Raw genomic sequence first — 15,288 nt, 5'->3', positions numbered from 1 at the left:
TGTTTTCCATCCAAGATTATCATAACAGAGATGACAAAATGCCTTATGTTTAATGTGAATAGTCAGCTGTACTACTTCAAATACTGCTACCAGTTTCTTGTTTCTTAAGGAAAAAAAGAAAAACATTTACCTTTTTTAACAATGAAATTTTCAAAGACTCCAGAAGGGGTTACTTTCTATTAATTTTAAAATTGGCTGAATTCTGTGCAGTGGCAGTGTCCCTTTAGAGCAACAATGACTTGAGGTTTGTAGCAGGATTGTGTGACTGCAAATCAAAACTTGGAAGATAAAGAACCTAGACAGAGCAAAGATTGCTTCTTATGAGGAGTACCAGGCCAGAAGTTTCCAATGCTTTTCCACTGACAGAATTACAGAAAGCAAGAGAACATATTCACACCTCCATCACAAGATTTTAATTTAAAAAATATAAAAATCTATACATATATAGGCTGTTGGAAAGAATATTTTGCAGTCATTAAGGATTAGCCCAAACCAATAAACCAAAGGGTACTCATATCTCTGCCTTCCATACCTCTAGACTTCTAAATAAAAAATATACAGGCTGTTAGAGCCTGAAGTAAACACACTCCTGTGAAGTACTCTAGAAGCAAGAGCTCTCCTACATCCATACAGACCAGAAATGGTCATTCAAAATGCAAATACTTAAAATTCAACAAGTATGGTGTACAGAGTTACATATCTTTTAGGCTTACTTGAAGCATTGAGAAAGAATTGAATTTTGAAACAGATCACATTTACAGTCTAAATAGCAACTCAGCTTCTCCTATGGGGTAATTGCATGGGAGCTTATTATAGCTATCTGCTTAATTATGAAACATTCCAAACAACAGTAACACATTTCATTGGTAAAAGCAAAATAAGCTATCATTATTTTAGTGAACAAGGTTCAGATCTCATTTTGATAGCCTTTCCCCACTTGCAGCTCATGGTCCATTCCACCCAGGCCTGGTATAAGCTTGTCACTGGTGTCTTTCAAAGGAACAACACAGCTCCTGATCCTCTCAATACAGTTTCAGACTATAACTTTGGAAGATTTCTTGCCAGTGCAGAAATGAATAAATATGGGATTACAGAAACAGAGAATTCAGAATCAAAGAGAAAGAAAACGGAGAGGTGGTGTGGCAACAACAATGTCAGATGAAGGAAGAACTGAAGGGCATGGACCCTGTCACTTAGGAAGTGCCATGTGTGAACAGAACCCTCACTGTTGCAGCGGGGCAAGAGCACGGTGCTTCTTGGTACTGACACAAGAGTAAGACAACATGCAGCCAGTGCATGTGTGAGAACAGTGATCTTCAAGAAGCCTGCTGATATCCCTTAATTTGCAGCTTTCTATCAACAAAGATTTTAACTTCAAATGCTTCCTTTTTTGAGTAATACTGAATCACTAGAAGAAAATTTTAAAAGTGTCATTGCTACACTGAACACAAAGAGGTTCACCAGATACCAGGGCACTGATGAATCTCTTGGAACTCTTGTGATCCAAAGAACTGGAGAGACTGCTGGTATTTATCAGCAAGATACACACACACCATACCATATGCCCACACCCAGACTGAGGAGATGGCATATAATACCCAGCACACAGCAGGAATTACACTGTTGGGGGATTTGGAGAAGCTTAATAATAAGCAGGAAAGTACAGAGGAAGAAAAAAACCTAACTGATGTAAAAAACATTTATCTTGTTATGGGGGCTAGAGATAAACTGGACAATTTGAAGCCTGGTCTCAAAATTTTGGAACCCTTGTACAATTCCACAAGATCCAGCTCAGTACTGAGTCCAGCATGTAACAAATCTCTGAAATTCATGCACTAGAAACTATTCCTACAAAAATAGAGTATACTAGAAATTAAAATGATAGTTGTTTTTTCAAAAACACCTTTTAAGATTTTAAAGCCTAATATTTTAGAAGCTTCTATTAATTAAGAGGAAATGCCCTATGCTAAACACAAAGACAGACCTTTACCTACAAATTTTTTATGGGCACTAAACCATTAACTGATTTTCTCTCCACCCCAAAATTTCCAACTTTAGCAATGGAGAATTGGAACACTAGGGCTTACACTCAAGCTAATGAGTTGTGGCAGATATGACCCTGAGATACCAGAACTTTTTATTCATGGACAGTTGCCTAAGCTAGGCTTTTACTGTTTCTAATGGTCTGCACATTTTTTTTCCAAGCCGTTTATTTCCACATGACTTTTGTCACCAACATTACTTTGTATGGATTGGCACCTACTGCAATAGAGCCACCAAGAAATCTTCTGAGCTGATACATGCATTTTCAAAGAATCTGAATGTCATAACGTCATCTACAGACAGAACTTCACACAAAAAAGCAGAGATAGCTTAAAAAAAAAAAAACATTCTCATTTTTGTCTTAATTCCTAGTTAAGAGCATTTGGTAACTCCTGTATATAGCTTGATGCTGCAAACTATCAGATTTTTTTGTGCAATTGCTACTGAAAGTGCTCTCACTAAGTGTGTTTCATTGATTGGGAAATGGCAGTATCATCCAGAGGGAAGGTAAGTGATGTTTGCTCATATTACTCAACAAGATAAAAGAAGCTACTTGTTTAAGCATTGTTCGAAGACACTGGAGTTCTTCAGCTTCAGGAAAAAAAAAAAAAAAAAAAAAAAAAAAAAAGGACACATTGAATAGTCCTAACAAAGGAAAGTAGACAATCCCAACTGGTTTTAATATAATAAACAATGCTAGCTGCCATGGAAAACCTCTTCCAAATTCAGTTTTAAATGGGAAAAAAACCCCCACCACACTCAGGCCTTTCACTTAGCCTCTAAGAATTCTGTCAATCCTGGAATGTTACCAAATCATCTTTCCTATAAAACAGCAAACAATCCAGAAGCAAAATGGGCATCTTTCACTCCAGTGCTCCCCGCTACCATGAATCCCTAGAGCAAATCCAGTGAATTTAGAAAAAATAGTGTGCAAATTAGATTTTAAATAGATGTCATTTAAACCCAGGCCTACAGGATTTAATGTGATTAGTCTCAGACATGGAAGAAAAGTCAATCTTCCATATTTGACTAAGTTTAATAACAAACACTTAAACATCTTAAAGAGTACTGTAGCTAGACTTAAGCCCTTAATGAAAGCAGTTTTGTGAGCCCTCAACAGCAGTAACAGGATGCTCCAGCTGAGCTGCTCTAAGATTGATCAGCATCTTCCATTCTTCCATCACACCTTCCCACAACCAGCAACAACAAATACTAAGATTTTCTTTACAAAAAGAGCATCTTTATCTAACATCATGCAATAGCAGTCTCACAGAGGAAAGAGCTGGGAAAGTTACAACAGCAAAAGTCAGAACCGGAGCCCATACCGAAGCTCTGGCTTTGGTAGGTAGCCAGAAACAAGACCTGCCCGTAACATTGTATTCGTTTTTTCCAACTCTTGTACCTAGACGCACCCTTCCCCCCTGAAACCCATCCAAGTGGTCAAACGTTTAAAGGACTGTAACACAATAAATGTAACACAGTGACAATGAGGGCTGTTCGGGCAGCTTTGATAAGGGCACCAACAACCTCTTGGATATTGCGGTACAAGTCCTGAAGATAAAAAGTTACTGTTTCAGCCCCACATCTGTACCATCGGACTCAGCCTAGCTCTACCCAGCGTCCGCAAACCGAGTGTTTACGTTCTCGCCACGCTGCGCAGTGGCAGGACGTGGGCCTGGGCAGTCACGTAGCTTCTGGGTCAGAAACCACGGGATGGGAGGGAGGGAGGGAGGGAGGAAGGGCCGTGCGCCGGTACCTGGCCACCGCTATCAACCAACGCTGTTTTCAACTTAACTTCAGGGAGCGAAAGGAGGTTTATGAAGCGTGATTGCCTGCTCTGAATGCACACCTTGCCTGGCAAATTGGACATCTCAAGGGCCAGAAAATAAGCAGAAAACTCAAAAATACAGATTTTGAGTCAGCTGTAGAGCACATCCAGGCACTGAGCTGCGGGCAGCCCACAACCGGCATGGCTACACGGCCCGAAATGAGCAGAGCGGAGCTGAGATACGGAAAACTAAGAGCAACGGCTCCGCTCACCTCCCACTCTTCCATCGGGGCAACATGTGCGCCCGGTCCCGGTGAGGGAGGGAGGGAGGGAGGGAGGGAGGGAGGGAGGGAGGGCGGGCGGGCAGACCAAAGGATGCTCGGAGGCGGCCCACGCCCCCGGCCATGGCCGCCCCCCGCGTCCTGCCCGCTCCTCGGGACGGCGGCACCCACCCCGCCCTCTTTCACTTTCTGTTCTCGCCCGGCCGCCACCTCTGCGGCGTTGGGCACCCGGCGGGAAGCGGGCTCGGCCACCCCTCCGCGGGACGGGGCTGAGGGGAAAGCCCCCCGGCCGGGCAGCGGCCGCCGCCAGGCGCCCTCTCTCACGCCTTGGGAGGCGTCTCGCAGCCCCGGCCGGCCAGGAGCCGCTGGCGGCGGCGACGGCCCGCCCCGGAGCCCCGCGGACGAAGCTCCGCGGAGCATAGCCGGGCCCGGCGAGTCCGGTGCGACGGCGCCCGCAGAGGTGACCCCCTCCCTCCCTCCTTCCTTCCTTCCTCCCCTCCCTCCCGCCCGCCGTGCCCGCGCGCACCTTGTAGGAGTCGGTGGCGAGGAGGATGTTGAACTCGGTCCCCGCCGCTGCGCACTCCATGTCGCCGAGCCCGAGGAGGCGCCGCCGCCGCCCGCACGGACAGGACTGGGCTGGGCTGCGCCGCCACCCGCCACCGCCGCCAGGCGCTCGGTGCGGGGGGGAGAGAGGAGAAAGGGGAGAGGGGGACGGGGCGGGGAGAAGGGGATTAGGGCAGGGGGGGGGGGGGAGGGGGCGGGGACCTGGGGCGGCTTCCTGCACGGCTGATTGGCCGCACGGCTCGGCGGCCGAGGGAGGGGTCGTGAGGTCACTGAGCGGCGGGGCGGGGCCAGGGAGGCAGGGAGGCTCCGGTTGGCCCCGCCGGCGGGAGGGTGCGGGGGAAGGGAGGCGGTGGCTGTGACGCGACGGGGGGCGGGGAAAGGCCCCGTGCTGCACGTTCCCTTTCATTGGATTCCGGGAGGGGGGCAGGAGGGGCGGGAACGGGGCAGTGACGTCACCGCGCGGCCGGTGCGCGCTCTCTCGCCATTGGCCAGCGGCGCAGGGGCGGGGCGGGCTGGGCTGGGGGCGGCCTGCGCGTGGCCTGCGCGTGCGGAGGCGGCGGTCCCGCTTTCGATTCCCCGCGGCCTCCGCCTCCGGACCGCGGTTACGGGAAAAGGAGGCACCGGTGCCCGGACCCCGAGGAACTTGGGGTCTTGCATCACTCCGGGCTGTGTCAGCCGGCGGCGGGGGGGGGGGGCGGAGCTGGAGGTGCCCTTAGGGGAAGGCTCCGGGGCCGCAGCGAAGGCGAACACCTGCGGGAATGAGGGAGGGAGGGCAGGGCTGGCTGCGGGAAGCGGCTGCCCGGCCGGTGCGTAGCCGGCCCCGGGGGAGGAGGCAGCCGTGAGGCAACCGCGATGGTTGAGGGGACCGGGCCCCCCCGGGGGGGACACCGCGTACCGCTGGCCGCACTCCTGCCGGGAAGGGAGGAGGGCAGCGGCTGCTGGTGACGCAGAAGCGCAGCTCGGGTCAGGGCCCTTGGGCGTTCGTGGTGAGGAGGAGAAGGGAAACGGGGAAGGAGCGGGAAAGGGAGGGAGTTAACAAGGTGGAGGAGTTGGGGGAAGCAGAAGGCAGGTGTGAGCTGCGTAGGGAGGAGGGTGACCCGACAGCAGAGTGTGGGAGCTGCTGCTCCAGTCCCACCTCCCCTTATCCAGGTGCTGGGGCTGCCGTATGGGAAGGGCCCTCCAGAGCATCAAAATCTCCATCTCTGCCTCCAGTGTTCACAACCAGTTGGTCCGGTGGAAGACTAAAATACTTTTCCATAGACCAATACTTCCTAGCCCTCTTTTAAGTTGATGTAAATCTGAAATGGCGTATAAAAACACATAGGCCTCCCAAAAACTTTTTTTTGCACTCATTTTAGCTGTAATTGGTCTAATCTGACCCATACCCAATGGGTTTTAATCACATTTAACTACAAAATTTACTCTTACAAACTGCTTCTTTTGGAACAATTAGCAAATCTGGTTTCTGGGACAGTCCTGGCTCTTTCATGACTCATTAAGTGGTCTTCTTGCTTTTTACTAATGAGATGTATGGGAAAAAATTAAATAATTACCATACTACTGATCGGTACTGCAGTAAAAAAAGCTACTTAATTAGCCTTTTTTGTAAAACCGTTGGTGAATTGATGCTTAGGTTGACATTTGATGAAATACAAATCCAAACTCCAAATTGGCTAAGAACTGTGTTTTAAGATGTTTCCTAAAAGATAGTTTTCACCAATCAGGTTTTCACAGAAATATGAGTATCCAGGAGAATTGTAAATATTAAGATCAGGAATGGGATACGGATGTTTTGGGCTTGATGCTGGTCCTGCTTGATCCATAGCTGCAGTGTGAGCAATGTTCTTTTGCTTACTTGAACTGTTTGACTTCAATATGACCTTGCTTTATACCAATCATGTGAGAGCAGACCCAGGTCTTGTTTCTTTGTGACTACTTACTATTAAACCATTCAGTTACAGTAAAAAAAAAAAAAAAAAGTTAAATACTGGCAGTGTTCAGCATAACTAGCTTTCTCAGAAGGGAAAGGGCTCCTGTGGAACAGGAAAAAGTCAGTGAAGCAGCTGGAAACATTAAGTGCACGTACATAAGTGCATATGTATGTCAGCAGTTTCCTGCACACTTCTCTCTGTCTTGGACTTTCCAGCACTGGGCAAGAAGTTATCTTGCTGTTATTTCCCCATCACAGCAAAAAAAAAAAGTTGAAATGCCCGTTTTCTTTCTCAGGGCTCTCTGTGACTCTTCTTACCTATTTGTCCAGTTTGCTGCTGCATAACCAACTTCGTCTGCTCTCTCCAACTTGAAAATCTTACCTTAAAATGCTATTTACGTGCTATTCTAGAAAGCTGCTCTACCTCTTTTCACCTTGTCCTTAAATAAAAAATAATTTTTCTCAAGTTGTGTGGACTTGACTCCTCATTTCTTTCTAAGGTTTCCTTTTTTGGAGTGTCCCAACAATCCAAAATAATTATGGGGTGATTTGAAGTTACCCTTATTTAGAATTTTTTTTTTCCAAAACTTTTTTCTGCATTGACATTTACATCCGAGTTTTCCCCCTTACCATGTTCATTATCTGTGTATCTTTCATGAGGAAATTCCTCTGCTGCAAAGGAAAAATCCTAATTTAGTTTTGCAACTTGAGGCAGATGGGTAAAATGAAAAAATATATTAATTTGATCAGATCAGTATTTTATGTTAACAGTTGCAAGAAATTAGAAAAGTCAGAGAAGTACTACAGGGCTTGGGTTTGTACTTTTTTAAAAAATTATATTTCTCAATATAGAGTTCTGCTGATGTATCTTCAAATCTTCAATAGATTAATAAATGATGATTTGCTCAGGCAGAACTTTTAATTGTCAGCATCTTCCTTCTCCTCCTGCTGGCTCTTGTATCTTACAGTGTGCCAGAACTTGAATAGTGGTTTAATTTAGCTCATATGAACATATCTAAAGCTGTATCTCTAATGAAATATTGTAAAGATAGGACACTTCAAAGTATTAATTGTAAATGGTATTATGCTAAGCAGTACTATATTAAATCATAGTTTGTTGGTGAAGAAAAGATATCTTAAGTTTTGAAAAAATTACAACTCTTGCAGCAGTAGGTGGTGGAAGTATGGTTACAGTGGCAGAGAAATAATCCTAGGAGCCTCAAACACTCGGTCTCTGCTGCAGTTGTCATCTGTTATCTGAAAAAATGACTGAAATGTTCATTTGGCTTATTGCAACCAGGGTTTGTAATATATGTGGGGCTTAACTTCTCTCTTCACATAGAACCACATCAAGAAATCATGTTCTTCAATTTAAATGCACATTCATCTAGATTGTTTCTTACAATCCTACTGAGAGAGTCAGGATTTTTCAGTAATTTTCTTCTAGGATTTTCCCTTGGCATATGAGATTTTTACAGGTTAAAAAAAAGTAGATGTTTTTAATAAACAAAGATAAGTAGATGTTTTTAATAAACAAAGATCTAATGGTAGATTAAATAATTTCATGTTAACCCAAGGCCATGTGTTGTTCCCCAGGAATTTTTAATAATAAAGAATATTTTGCATAGAAGTGTCCAGTCAGCATTTTATGTATGTAAAGTCTATAATGTAGTCTACTGCTGTATTTGGAGGAAAGCTATCCTCCAAATATGTTCTCAGGCTGATGTCCTGAGAGGATACACAAAGACAGACAAATCGGGATGGATATTGCATTACAACCCTTCTTCAATCACTGTTGGAAAACTTGAAATTTATTTAATCTCACTGCAAAAGTCCCGTCACAGTCACATAGAAGATCCGTGTGTCTGATGTTCCTGCACACGCCATGGTTCTGCACAGAGGTTGAATTTTTCCCCCTAATGAGGTTCTGGCTCTTTTGAGCCCCAAAAATCCCCTGTGCTCCCTTTATCTTAGCAGATCTTAACAGATTAATTGTCAAACCTTAGTTCTTAATACTGTTAATTTTCTGTTTAAATGTGCTGGTGAAAGAACCGAATTTTAACTCCACTCCTTTTTGCTTTAGGTTCAGTGCTACTGCTTCCTTATGATTGGCAACAAGTCCCTTGGTGGCTCCCAGCCAGGTTGGTGTTGCTGAAGTTTATCAGAGATCTGTCCTTCTCTGCCTTGGTGGATACAAGTCTTCTCTGGGGAGCTATGAGGAAAACAGAATGGAACCTGTAGACTTTTTTTTCCAAGGCTAAATCTCCTTCTATCCTTTGTAAAGCTTTCTATCCTACCCCATTCTGCAGCATGTCAGTGTTTTCAGTGTGTTCTTGTAGCATTCTTTCACCTTAAATACCTGGCTGGGACTCCAGAGTTAATTAGTGCATAATAGGTTAAGATCATCTAAATAGATTTTAGTGGGCTTGAGAATTTAATTCTCATTGCTAAACAGTATCCATCAATAGTCTTGTTAAATAGTATCCTAACCACAAGGAGTCGTAGAGATTTAGATGATTTTGCACAGAAGTGATTGAAAGAATCCTGATACCTGGTTTTAAATCATATTTAGTAAATGAAAAAAGCCTAGGATTTCTCCCCTGTAGTTCATCCAAAGGTTTGTGTAGAAGAGTGATTAAATCATAACTCAAAATGCTCTCTAAGAAAAATGGTTATGCAGAGTGTATAAATAACTGACTATAATATGAATGAGAAATAAGAGGAATTGCTTTATTTATTCATTATATAGGACAAGGTTAGAACCAATGCATGTTTCTGTTTACAGAAGATGACAGGTTCTTCTGTCACACTAGATTATATGTAACTTGATATTTAGATCTTTTTTCTTTGCATGTGTATATATGTGTATATATATATATGTATATATAAACCCCACTGATATTCTGTTGAAATAGTGCTTGGAGGTCTGCTGACTGAAGTTTGTGTTCAGTCCATGGCATAGCATCTCTTTTCTGGACTCCAGCTACCAAGAGGTGTTCTTATGACTGCAGGGTCAGAAGATTCACAGCTCAGCACATCTCACCTTCAAGTGTCTGTCAGGTTTTGTGCTTCTGAGTGTGAGTCACAGCAAATTAGTTTTTCTTTATGCTTTAACAACTGTATCTCACCATGACGTCTTACCTTTGGAAAACAGTGCATATATTTCTGCTGGGAGTAGGATTACTAGCTTTCCAGTCTTGCTGTGGGGCTTCTTGCCTTGATTTTTGGAAGAGGTGAATTTCAGATTATGGCTTTGGATCACAGAATGTAAATTATTCTTTCTTGGCATGAATCGCATAACCAGTACTGATGTTTTTCTTTGTTCAAAGAGTAACAATTCCAATAACCTGAAAATGCTGTTGCAGAGATGAATAAATGCCACAGGACACCCTGACATTTCCTGTGTTACAGAGATTCCTGTAGGGTTCTGCCTAGTCAGTGTTGATCCAACACAGTTTACCAGCTTTGGCCGAGTCCTGAGGCTCTCTCCACAAGAGTCACTCAGGTGGATCTGCTCTGTATTTTTTCAGGTCTTAAGATTCCTCTTGAGCTGGAAGGCAAGTAAGTCTTGTGGATGCATCTTTGATTGCGTCTGTCTAGCATCAGCATGTATTAAGAAAGACCTCCCTGAGCAGGAACTTGATGAAGCTAACGTGGCTTCATGAAGTCAAAGGGGCCAGTGTTGCACTTCTCAGTTTTCCTGGGTCAGTACTGTGGTCCAGATACCCAGTGAATAGCTCTGGCTTCAGTCAGTAAAGCTTCATGTTCCAGGTGATGCAAAAGTGCCTAAACCACTTCCAGATCTGAACTGACGTCAAGAGTTGTTTAACCCTGTCTGTGGTGTGCTACACCTGAGCCATTAAACTTTGGATTAGTAACCTCTGAGCTATACAGCATGTGTCCATGGCACAATTAATGTGCAGCTGAAATAACCCTCAACAGTGATTGCTGTGGAGTGTGTGATGCAGTGCAAGAAGGGAGCTGGCAGGAATGTTAGATTGGATCACCTGTGCTTTGCCCACACATCGGGGGTTGCCAAACATCTGAACAGCTGGGTTTCTTTTTCTTTGAAAAAAGTAAGTACAAAGTATTTTCTTTAGCTCCCAAGCCAACTTTTCTCCACTTCAATACAGTGCCCTAAGGCTCAACTTGGGCAAATACAGCAGAGTTCATCATAACGAATGCATCTGGCTTTTAGGGGAAGAAGAGTGAAGTATTTCCAAGAAACATATTTCAGGACTCAGAAGTACTTCTAAATAGTTTCTTCATCAGTTTTTGGCTGAAAGAGAATTTGTTATAGCACGTATGACATAGTGTGAAGATTTTACTGTCATTTGTCTAGAATAACATTTGTAATATAATCAGTTTTTACTGCTTCAGAGTAAGACAATTAATGGTGAATCCTCTGGAACTGGGACCATTTCTGTGTGTTTATCAGCTGGCATGGTGAGAACTGATTCAAACAAGTCTCTGCACTAACACAGTTACAACAGCAACTGCAGTATCTATTGACAAGGTTGAGCTCTGTATGGTGGAGGGGTAGAAGGCCTGAAGCTAAACTGATAAATTTTTGTTGTGTATTTCACAATATATGTATTCAAATACAAGAGTTGTGTGTTTAACTAAAAATACAAGGCTGTCAAGACCTGCTACAACACTGAGTGAACAGAAACTGAAGCACACTGCCACAGTTGTGACTGAGGACCAAATTACAGTTCTGCACTTTGGGAAGACAGAAGGTGACTTTCTGATGATCCAAAAGTGTCCATGTTCATTCTATCAGGGTGAAGGGTCTATTTCTCTTCATTTGATTTCTACCTTCCCAGGAAGGAAAGAAAAAACCTGTAACTTTCTAGAAACACTCGTTGCCCAGAATTTCTGTTTTCACTGGGTAAATAACATGAAATGTTATGCATATTTAGTGATTGCCTAGTTTTTGTAACATTCATGCTGGTTTTGCAGGAGAATACCTGAAGAAAAGCAAGATAAATCACACATTTGTAAAAAGCAGTATGGGGGCAGACACTCAGAATTTCACTACAGCCCATCAGTTAGAGGAGCTGCAGTTTCACAGCTTGAAACATCCACCAGTCTCCTAATGTGAACTTCAGCCTTGAACTGTCTTTTCCTGGGGGTTATGTTAACACACTGAAATAAAACACTTTTTAATTAGGCTTGATCCTGTAATACCCATTGGTTCCCCACTCTGAGCTGCCACTGACTTTAGTACTCTCAGGATCTTGTATCTTTAAAGAGAGAAAAAGAAGGAATAATTTATTTATGCATTCTAAAGAATGGTATGAAGGGCAAGCTGTACAGAACAGACAGTTTTCTGGCAAAAAAAAAGTATCACAAGGCTGCAAAATTTATCTCACTACAAGTTTAAAGAAATGTGTGATTTTTTTTTTTTCCCTTGCACCTTTTCTGAAAGGGAACTGGGGGCTTATCAGATAAAGACCTTGCTTCTGCATTTCGTGTCAAGTGTGAATATTTAGATTATAAAGGGATCAGGACAGGCCCCAACCAGTCTCCATTTTCATAACAGTTCATCACAGATTATAATTGGGCTAGGGGAGAAATTAAGATAATTTCAGTAAATCAGCAAGAATATTTGTAACTGTGGCTGGAGCCATGATGCTGCAAAAGCGCGCGGGACTGTTCTGCTAAGTCATCCTAGCTGTAGGTGGAAAAACACTGCATACAGATGCAGGAGCATTTCTGCTTACTCAGTGCTGCTGCATACAAACTGCTGCTGGATTCTGCTGTGGCCTGTTCTGTGCAGAGGTGGAAAACAGAATTGTCTAGGGGAACACCTCTGAAACAAGGGAAATCCTCATGGAAATTTGTATTTGGGATTGTATTTTGTTGCTTCTGAAGGCAGCAAAGAAGGAAAAGGAGAGGGATTTAGAATATTACCCTAAGAATATTACCAGCAAAACTATCTCAGATGTTTGATTTTAGGACGTTAGCAGTATATTGCCTTGAGAAAAATAAAAGTGAGCATGTTTGGTGAATTAATTGCATAAGTGATGAAGTAGTAAGTGTATGTACACTTGTTTGTGAAGCTGGAGATTTTTCTTTCTGATGTCTCAAATAGAAATAATATATAGAAAAAAAGGGTTTTGGTTTTTTTTCCTTTTTATAAAAAAAAAAAAAGAGAAAAAAGGGAAAAAGGAAAATAAGTGGTCTTACATGATATTCACACTGTTCGTAGTCACTTTGCTTTCCCAAGATTTCTGTTGCCTGATTTATGTGAAATGCAGAGTCACCAAGTGGCAGACACCTCCTAGAGCTGTGCCCCACAAGTCTTATGGTTATAGATGAGACATAGGATTCTTCTGCTCTCTTTCACTCCCAATCCATCTTCAATTCTCTCCCCAGTAGACAGCCCTGAGTGGGCTGGCACACAGCCCAGGCTCGCTGGTAGCCAGCTGGTCAGGGAGCTGTGCTGGAGGCCACAGGCTGGCAGCCTCCACACAGCCCCTCTCTGCACTGCTGCTCTTCAATGCCTGGGCAGTTCTCTGCTCTCCACATGGGAAGGGATTGCAGCTGTATTTTGTGAAGAGCTTAATCCCATTAGTGTGCACTTAGCATGGCCTAGAAATGCCTGCTGGATGTAAGCAGAGGAACGCTGTCTGTGGATGCTGGTGGGCTGAGGGGAGGTTGACACCAAAGCAACCATGCTGTGGGCATGCACAGAACCAGACTGATGGGCACCAAGAACATCTTTGAGCTAAACCTGTTACATTACACAGGGTTTTCTGTGAATGGTACGTTTGGATTTAGGTTGGTTATTGGGGTTTTTTCCTATTAATTTCTACATTACTCATCTTTGTCCTAATTTTAATTTAGTGCTTCAGTTAAACATTAAATGAAATCTGGGGATTGGATCCTACAGTGGCAGAAGAGGAGACAGGGATGAACTTTATGCATAAATTTCAATACAGATCAGACTGATGCATAAATTTAAAAAACAGATTACCTCAAATGATGAGATGCTACAAGAGGTGCTGAGAAGTGGAAGGAAAAGCTGCCTGAGCCTCAAAGGAAGAGAGATGGCAGGCATGCAATGTAACAGCTGGTGTTGCATCAGGAATCAGCGTAGGATCCCAGTTTGAGCTATTTGATTTGCATCACACCTACCCAACAGATACCTGTAGAGTCTGGCTTTTCCCTTTCACTTTGGCAACATTTAGAGAGTCTGTCAATCTGGTGAGTTGCAGTGAGCTGAATTAGAGCAACCCCCCTGCACACAGTGCTTTCTTGCCAGTTTCTCTTCTCTTCCTGGCTTGCCAAGCAACCTGAATTCAGTTCCTGCCTCCGGTCTTTATTTCTTCCTCAGTGCTCTCAAGAAATGAACCAAATAATTAAAACACACCCCTGGAATACACAGCTGTTTATAGCTAGTCCTTCCTCTGGGATCATCAGCAAGGTCTCTTTTATGCTTCTCTCTCTGTAAATTTGATCTGGAGATCTCAAAGTTACTGGAAACAGGAGTGAGATTTTAGATTGCTAATTTTTAGAGGTAGGATTTATCTGTCAAAACAGCACTGAAGTTATTGGTCAGGATGGAACAATAATCAACTCTCTGGCAATATTGCTTTTTAAACATGGAAATAAGAGAATATTTAGAAAAATCTGGCATTTAGCTGATTGAATGACAAGTTATGATTGTGCCACAAATGTTTTGGGAAATTCGTGGTCCAATAGACCCTGTGAGTTGAATAGTTGGCTTGTGACAATACTTGGTGTCAAATGAAATGTGAATCTTTCCAGAGCCTCTGTTAATTTTACTATACTGAACCAGTCCCTTCCTTATGTTTTAATTTTCTCATTCATTTTTCTGTATAAAGCACCTGTTTTTCTGCTTCTGACCATAGTTCTTTGAGAGGCAGCAGTTATCTGATGTATTTCTGATCTGATGTATTTTTTTCTGCAGATACCTCCTCCTATGGTTCACACAGTGATGTTTTCTCTCTTTTATAAACTCATCATAGTACTGGAAATTAATCCATATTTCTGTTAAGGGGATTTATTTCTGTATTACTTCGTATTTATTACTGTTGGTGTGTTATCCAGTCACCTAACTTCTACTTTCTCAAAGATCTGCAATTTATAATCACTTGATTCCAATTAGAATATTTTAATTTAGAAGACTTTTAATATTTAAATAACTGATAAAATAACAGTTAACTGATAAATGTTTTGCAATGTTTGTTATTCCCAAAGGTCTGTTTTACAAAAATACTGGAAATGCAACAATGGAAATTTGAAGGGGGGGAATGTCTATGAAGTCCCAGTTTCACAAAGGTGATATGAGACCTCTAGATGCAGTCAGGAGGTGATATGGTTCCAGATTCAGACCTGGAAATTAGAAGATATTCCTATATGCAATTTTAAGCTAAAGTAGAAGGGGGAACAGCACAAAACTGGGCTTGCCAGAAATAAGCCTGGCATCAGCAGACAAATATTTGAGGGGTGGTGTGCTAGTGAGTTCTTTCAGTCTGATGTAGGAGGTAGGAGATTGATGTGACAAAAAAGATGCAAGGGTCACTTGTTGGGACTTCTCACTAAAAGATGGTGGGACCATCAGCCCAACTGAAGTGCATCTACACGAATGCACACAGCATGGGCAGCAGACAGGAGGAGATGGAAGCCATTATGCAGCAGAAAAATTATGATAGCATTGCCATCACAGAAAC

General features: G+C 43.1%; 1 protein-coding gene across 2 annotated transcripts in view; it reads right to left on the bottom strand.

Moving 5' to 3' along the window:
* Positions 1-4,849, bottom strand: part of NAMPT (nicotinamide phosphoribosyltransferase) — a 31,452-nt gene extending 26,603 nt beyond the window's left edge. The window contains exon 1 of one of the 2 annotated variants that reach the window (XM_071733936.1): positions 4,619-4,849. In XM_071733936.1, the coding sequence (XP_071590037.1) occupies positions 4,619-4,678 (60 nt within the window). In that variant the 5' untranslated portion in view covers positions 4,679-4,849. The remainder of the gene's footprint in view (positions 1-4,618) is intronic. The other variant, XM_071733935.1, reaches the window with a different exon arrangement.
* Positions 4,850-15,288: the final 10,439 nt, after the last annotated feature.

The sequence above is a fragment of the Heliangelus exortis genome, chromosome 1 (assembly GCF_036169615.1).
Source record: "Heliangelus exortis chromosome 1, bHelExo1.hap1, whole genome shotgun sequence".
NCBI lineage: Eukaryota > Metazoa > Chordata > Aves > Apodiformes > Trochilidae > Heliangelus > Heliangelus exortis.
The sequence above is the reverse complement of the archived record's forward strand: the minus strand, read 5'-3'. Positions and strand labels throughout refer to the sequence as shown.